The 8018-nt window shown below is 35.9% G+C and overlaps 1 protein-coding gene across 1 annotated transcript; it reads right to left on the bottom strand.

The window, feature by feature from the left end:
• Window positions 1–196: 196 nt before the first annotated feature.
• On the bottom strand, window positions 197–7319 carry LOC113675640 (transforming protein p54/c-ets-1). Its single transcript, XM_027192234.2, has 5 exons — window positions 6984–7319; window positions 6719–6863; window positions 6086–6161; window positions 2981–3097; window positions 197–2041 (listed from the first exon to the last, which is right to left on the bottom strand). Exons 1-5 carry the CDS (start codon window positions 7004–7006, stop codon window positions 1770–1772), a joined length of 633 nt encoding a protein of 210 aa, XP_027048035.1. The 5' UTR covers window positions 7007–7319; the 3' UTR covers window positions 197–1769.
• Window positions 7320–8018: the final 699 nt, after the last annotated feature.

Here is an 8018-nt window from a genome sequence, read left to right as displayed (position 1 = left end):
CACATATTTTTCAAGCTGAGCACTGTTGGAAAAGACGTAACACAGCTCACCAAAAAATCATGAGGATGTTTAAACTCTTTACCAGGGTTTTCTCCCTTCGATCTCCGACCGGATGATGGGGTGTGATCCAGGAAACATGGTCTATGGTCATTTTGTGACGTTCGAGGAATGAAGATTTTGCAAGACAAGTCAGGTATCAGGAAGAACAAAAATTTATTTATTATCAGTTTCATTGAAATAAAATCTGGCCCAGCGATTTACCATGCTTTGAATGTAACGTAAATAAAACGAATGTTGTTAAACAACTGTACATCTAAATTAGTCTTTCTTTTTTAAAGAAAACAGTTTGAAGACAGGAGAATGCTTAGTTGCTGTGAAATGAAAAGGCGCAACTTCGAGATAACTTTTTGAAATTCATAACTTTTTTTCTTAATAATCGGTAGGCTCTTTAATTTTTTTGGGCTTTCCATACTTTCCGAGATATCAATTCAATTAATATTCGACGCTAAAATATACAGATCTTTTTTCTTAAATTCCTGTAAGCATTTTTTTTTAAAGCAGAATATTACTTTACCACACAAGTGCAACAGTTTTTACCAAGAAGAAAGTGTGAATGAAAATAAATACTGAGGATATGTATGTTACCAATGAAAGCTTTGGAGGTGATACAGAAAAGGTAAAGTAAAAAATTCGGCAACAAGATGCTGCTCAAATTGTCAACTTTCCTTCCCTGCAACAATGTTTATCTACTCTTTTAAAACTCTGGTAGAGAGAATTTTTTGGACTGTCTTAATCCTCTAATGATCTCCATAGCTCAAGTTTGTAAGAACTAAACTCTAGGTAGTGGTTAGCTGTAGATGTATGCCATAGTCTAAGCATACATGGCTCTATTTTATGTCAACTCCATAAACATTTACTCTCTACATTCCTGGCTTGAACTAAGGATCTAGTTTTACCAGTACATCCAGATAGTAACTGTATACTTCAAGATAATAATGAAAATTTGACTCTGATCCAGCATTCTCCCATATTTTAAGTAAGACAGGTAAAGGAAATTTCCAGGTAGAGCATTCGTTTTAACTGTTGAATTTTCAAGAATTCCTTGCACTTTTAGAAATTTTAGTAGGTAATAAGGTACTACAGGTGGTAAATTTCCCAGTTACCTCTTGAAAAGGAGAACACTGCTAATCACTGTAAAGGTTCAAAGCTATTAAATTTGACTCATGGATTCTTATGATCCATGGCTTTCACAATTTATACTTGGCAGTAAACCAAACAAATAAAACAACACAGACTTTACAATAAAAACACAGAAACAAAGTTTTACATGCATAAAAAGTTACATAAAAAGAGCAAAAATAAATCAATCCAAAAAACACAATATTTTTCGCATCAGCTTGTCTTGTTGACAAGTGAATTCTCAATGTCATTTATAATGAGGAACGATAGGCCCCAGAGTAAAACAAAAATCTTAAAAAAATCTTTTAGATAAATAAATTAACCCCAGCCCATTTTGTGAAATTGGTCTTTGTAAAATACAATAACATTCAAAAGCTGTAACAAATCTTGACCAGTATGACTACATGAACTGCGAATTTGAGCATGTTAAGGCAAACCCCATTCAAATGCACAATATATACAAATAGCAAATTTTTTTTAAATAATTAGTGTACAATCTTTGTAAGCAGCATCAGTGACTCTTGGTTGCCCACATTATATCATACTCTTTTCAATAGTCTGTCCTTTTTCAAATAAATTATCTCATCTCTTCAATACACATAGTAGAAGTTTGATGCACCAGGATTAAGATAGCTCTGCATATGGCGTGACTGTTCCACTGCTGCTGTCACCCGTTTATTAAAATCACCATGAAGAACATCTCCGCCTCGTGGAACTCTATAGAGGAACCCCTCCACACCAAGCATACACAGGCCTTTCCCATTCATCAAGAATTTATCTGCTGTTATATCCCTTATGCTGTATCTCTCTGTTGCCCATTTCAGCCATTCCATCACTTCCCATTTATTCCACATTCTTGGATCTAAATGAGATAATAAGAGACTAAGTAACCCTTTACACCATAACATCAGAATGCATATTCTCCAAACTGCTGTTAATACATTTCCTAAGGTGCTGACAGAGAGAATTTGTAAAACAATCCAGAGCTTCTTAAGTCAGTGGTCATTACTTTTAGTTTGTGACCTTAATGCTTGATTCAGGGGTGATATTGTCAAGGGAAATTAAAATCTAGTCACTTTTAGGCACCAAAGGGTTAACATCTGGTCCCAAGAAAGACAGTCTGCCTTTATTCAAAAAAACTTTCTAGTTTTTACTAGAATCTATCTTTATCAAGGAAAGAATCACTAAAAAATTGAGGCAGAACTGATCACACTCTTTTCCTGAACATTGTATATGTCTGTATACATACAAAATGTTATCCTTTGTTGAATTGCTCTTGATACACCCCCCACCCCCAAAAAAGTAATAATATATTGTAATAATAATAATAATAATAATAATAATAATAATAATAATTTCAAAGCCATCACATTTGTATGTTCAGTACTGAAATACTCTCCCCTAATATTAAGCTGAATGGGTTAGTGATAAAACAAGCACAAGCCTGGAATCTGATATTGCAAATTAATTCATAACTTAATTAAAATACTACTTTTCCTTAGACCTACTAATTGTAATCAAATAAAGACAAGAGTAAAGAGATCAGAAAAAAATATCAATAAAAACTGTGTACAAAGAGGTTTCAGCACAGAAATCTAAATCAATGTTGCCATTACTAGATAATTTTACACAATCTTCACACACGATATTATCACCCACACCTAATGATTTGTATACATGTAAATGTGTAACAATAACCAGTTTTTCTGCATTTAGCAAAATAATGCAAAATGTTTTTGTGTTTTGTGACGGTTGAGGAATCATTCATATTAAAAAGGATTTCTTTAATTTTCTTCCTTACCAGATGGCACTCTGGGCTGTTCAAAGTTAAACACATTATCTTCATCATCAATATCTGGTACGACACAATCTTCAGATGTTGATGTGCTACCTTTCTTTCTTGTTGGAGACGGAATGTCTGGGGAAAAAGACATTGTGAAATCAGCAGTGAACACTGGCAGAAGCAACAATATTATTTTAAACATTTACATACCTACTGCTGTAATGTCTCCTTAAAGTACACTGCTAAATCATTTATTAAGATCATGAAAATATATGAAATGACCCCCAACCTAAGAAGCTTTGATCACTGAATGAATTCCCCTGTCAGTACCAGATGAAATGTGTAGAGAAGAGTATGAAGGATATGGATACTGATATTAGGGTGAAAATGGTTAAACTTAAGTAGGAGCATTAAATATCTATCAAAATTATCAAACACAAGCATTCAGACAAGGGATCTTTGCATTAAGCCCAAAAAGGTTTATTGAGAGCTCATCCCCCATAGGAAACATTTTAAATAAATTAGTTATTGTTTACAAAAAAAAGTTGAATGAGATTGATGGACACTATGCTTTTAACATATCAGTCTCACAATTACACTAAGAGAAAAGAGTACACCCAGAGATTTTGTCTGTCCACCTGCTGGAGCTTTGAGAAGAAACTAATTCAGTGAATAGGATAGTTTAGTATCATGAACTGAGTTGATCACATAAACTGGCCACCATAAAGAATTTCTAAGCTGACATTTTAAACCTAAGCCCTTTGTCAGAGCAAATGATAACTTACTGCACAGTCTTGTACATTAATAAAAGAGCAAAGTTTTCAGTTCAAAGTGATGCCTTACCACAACAGTAACTACTCAGGTTTTTCAATGTGAAACTTCTGGCTCAAATCTAACTTTAGCTTTATTGTGATAAAAACTGAATGACACATAAATGCCTTGAAACAATTCCTTTTCAACTATCTTGTAACAAAATTACATTTTGAGGAGGGAGAGGTTAGGGAGAAGAAGTCCCTGAGTACTACTCCCTCTAAATACACCTATGATTCCACACGTGGTGGAAAATTCTATGACACATTTGCCTGTAGGCCAATACTATTTAACTGACAATTAAGGTATGTGCTTAAGCTAATTGGCTAAGTATGCTTTTAACGCAAAAGAAAAAACATGTTATAGTGATAAAATCTGTCACTTGAAGGAATCTATGTCTTTCACAATAGTTCCTTGTGACATGTGTAGTTAAGATTCTATTTTTGTACTGTTCTTTGCATATGAACGAATATTGGTTCCAAGAACTCCACAAATTTACGTCAGTTCTTATTTAAAGAAACACAGTGGAGTTGGGAAAATATTGGACTAGAGGAAAGACGTGGCTTTTTTTCACTTATAGCAATATTGTGTTATCAGCAACATTTTACATACACCCCCACATTTCCTTTCAAATAAATACATAGAAAAAGATATGATATTGAGTTCTTCAAATTGATTGAGTAATTGCTGTTGGTGACCCTGATAAATAATGGAAACCACTACAGATGTTTGCTAAGTGACCAAGTGACCAGTGACCAAGACAGAATTTCTCATTACAATATTGATACAATATCAAGGAGACAAGTGATGAGAATACACCAAAATTTCAATTAGGTGATTACAACTTGATCTAACACATAATTCTCCAAAGGAACATCAAAAGAATTGCATAACAGACAGGCGCAAGAATTTCTGATGAGATCTTAAGACCAGAGGGGTTATGGCAAAGTCACTTCCCTCCTGAAAAATACATCTTAGAGTTAGCCTCAGTGCACACATCATGCACAATCTAATTTACATCACTTGTTTGCAGACTTCAAACAACAGAATCCAAAAATTAAGGCACTTGAGTATCACTGACCATGACTATTTTTTCTCTTTTGTCGCCAACCCTTTGTTTTATTTCAGAGGAGTGTATCTAGAGTTTTCGTTACCCCTCCCACTCACTAATGAAACATTCAATTCAATTTCTCAGACAAAAAAATTATAAATGAAAGTGAAAGACTTAGACTAGTTTCACTTCCTCAAGAGCTGCACAGGGAGCACTTCGACTTGGTTTTAAGCTGTGATTTAAGTAGCGGAATTGAAAGTATTTCCTTCACTGGTGTAAGAACGACAATAAAATCCTAGTATTTCCCATTAAAATAAGAAATAACTAACTTGGATTTGATCAGTATCAAATTTTTTTTTACCTCTCTGTAGCAATTAACTATCGAAAGATCCGAATCAAATAAAATTGGAAACAGGTACTGATTTTCACTTCATTTTCTCTTGAAGAAAAATAAATCACACTTCGCTAATTATCAAGTTAGGAGAAAACAAAAGATATTAAAATGAAAAGTTTCCACGCAAGATTAGATCGCTGCCCACACAAAACTATTACCCATGAGAAACGACATCTGCAATATTCTGAAAGAAAAAATCTTACTGTGGGTTTCGGTGTTGCTTGAACAAATATCTTGACAAGATATATCTCAGGCCGATCCAGTTTCTAACTTAATTCTACAGATAATACAGAAAAAAATAATCCGTCTCCAATGGCAGACAAAACGTAACCTTTAAAATAAACTTAGTCGTACAAATATGTACCAATAAGACAATTAAATTTGTCAAAACATATTCAACTCTTTTCGCCATCGTTTCGTTAGGCCATGGCAAAAGTTTGTGCATTCCTTCTACTGATTTATGTCTTGTACATCTGCCCTGTTTCCCAGGCAAAATAAATTGAAAGAAACCGCAAATAACAGGCATTCTTGTGGGCGTCCGGGAATAAAGTTTACCTCACACTGGAACAAAAAGTTCTTTGAGAGAACTATGACATAAATTTACACGGCGTGATTCCCAAAGCCTACGCAAATTACATTATCACTGAGAGATCTAATTACCGAACAATCTCTTCGAAAACAATACTTTTAAATCACTTTCACTAGCAACAACAGCATAAAGAGAAGATCCATGATTTGCGTGGTATTAACCCGATTTACTAACCTAGGAAACAAATCATTATTCATGACACAAAAACATTCATGTCATGACAGAGAACAAAACCCGCACACTGATAAAGTTCTCGAATACTTTAGATTGATACTTTACCTTGGAAATTAACTCGAATATCAAGTTGGGTATCTTCCATAACTCCCTGCTGTCCTAATGTGAGATTGTCTTGAAGCTGAAGAGCGGAAAAGAAGCAAGTATTGATCTAAAAGTCATATCCCCGGGAGGTCATCACACAATATACTAACAACGCTCATTTATGCCGCGAATAGTCTGCGCGTCACGTTAGAAATATAAGATTGCATTGTTAATATCGCCAAACATATGTGTGCATGAATCTTTTCAATATAACTTTCTTGAGCACGATCTTTACCAAGCTTATGCACGAGACTTCTAATAAGCGCAAAGCTCGCTTCAAGGAACAGTTTCGATCCTTTGTAGCATGTGGGAGTGCATTTCGAAATACATTTCGAAAGAAACTCGAACGCAGCTTTCATCGTTTATTGCTTTGCAGCTGATTCAATAAAATTTAGTGGTTAGAAAAATTTAGCCAGGAAATAAGACGACGAATTAAACCTGAGGCAATCAGGTAAAGCTTTGAAGGCACGCACCACTTCAGCGTGACTCTCATGCGCGATTAGCTTTGCATTGTCCTCGATCGCGCGCGGACATGAAAAAATTCCATTCCGGCATGCAGTTTCTAGCACATACTACGGAACATAAGCTACCAACCGGATTTCCGTGAAAGAAAACATCTTGTTCTCCAACAGTAAAACCCTCTTGCGCCTCTATCATTTGTTTCAGCCTGAAGACCGTTAAGGAAAGATGAATTCGGAAAGGAAACGACATTCGCGGCGTGCCATCGTCGATGAGAACTCTAGGAAAAGGAGCAAACATGGAACCTAGCCAATTACTACAGCTGCACCAAAAGATTAACTCTGTAAAATGCTAAAAACAACCTCAGAAGAACAAAAACAAGGATGGTGCTAAAGCTTACCGAATGGCAACAGGATCGCTCATTGTCTCGGAACAATTTCCTATATTGAAATTCGCAAATCAAAGCAGTGTAATGCAGGCCGCGGTCTTTCTGCTAGCGACACCAATCCGACGCGATCAATGCTTTAACAAGACGTATTGTCAAAGATTGAACGAAACTCTGCTGAAATATAAGTTCAGCCGCCGTTCGTCAGGATCGTTGCGTAGAATCCATTTCGTGCGCTGTTTCCTTTACTCCAAGCTGATCCAACGACTATTGTCATGTTATAATAAGCAATGAAATCATTGCTCCGTATTTTAAGACCCAGGAGGCCGTCGTCCTGGAAACATCAAGCCCTATTGTTGTCGGCCTGCCTTATTTGGTTGATACCTCCCTCGCGATATCGTCATCGTTCCAAATTTGGAATTTGGTTTCACGAGATTTGCGTGCCGATGACGGCACGCCTAAGGATCGGGTCACGAAGATCTTCCGAGAAATGCCGTAAAGTATGCGAACGCTTTTCCATCGATATTAATTTACAAATGTCACGCGCTAGTTGTGTGCTGAAACATTCTGCACATGAGAATCAGGGAGGAAATGTCTCGGCGAACATTTCATATCCCCCTTTCCACTCGCATAATTGTTCTTTAATTGATTTTGACCTTTGCCAAGCAAGTCGCCCTTAGGACTAACTTGAAATCGAGATACACGCTAAGTTGCGTGAGGGAGCATAGCTTTCCAATAACATATTTGAATACATATCAGCCAATATCGTCCTTTTAAAAATAACAGAATAAAACCCTTTCATACAAAATAGGAATATGACTGTTTAATTTCGGGTAGGTAAAGGCTATATTTAGAGAACCCTTGAAAATACAAAACAGCTGAGTGTTTATCATCCAATTCATAAGCGAACGATGAAATGCGTGCCGGGCCGGTCAAGTTTCACGGTTCAAAGCGTTTTTCTGTCTCCATTCAACAGACAGAAATGGGGAAAAAATTAAATATTTATGACTGTAATGTGCGTTACATCAGGTTCGTCAAAGCAACGCTTCT

This window comes from Pocillopora damicornis, chromosome 13 (genome assembly GCF_964200805.1).
Source record: "Pocillopora damicornis chromosome 13, jaPocDami1.2, whole genome shotgun sequence".
NCBI classification, from domain to species: Eukaryota; Metazoa; Cnidaria; class Anthozoa; order Scleractinia; family Pocilloporidae; genus Pocillopora; species Pocillopora damicornis.
This window is presented reverse-complemented; position numbering and strand designations above follow the sequence as displayed.

Bases quoted from the DNA above. Each gene is read 5' to 3' on its own strand.
- LOC113675640 (XM_027192234.2), bottom strand. From the start codon at position 7,006: ATGAGCGATCCTGTTGCCATTCG. The intron at 6,864-6,983 runs GTAAGCTTTAGC...TCCTTTTCCTAG, and splicing joins AGCGATCCTGTTGCCATTCG to AGTTCTCATCGACGATGGCA. The intron at 6,162-6,718 runs GTTGGTAGCTTA...TCCGCTCTTCAG, and splicing joins TTTTCTTTCACGGAAATCCG to CTTCAAGACAATCTCACATT.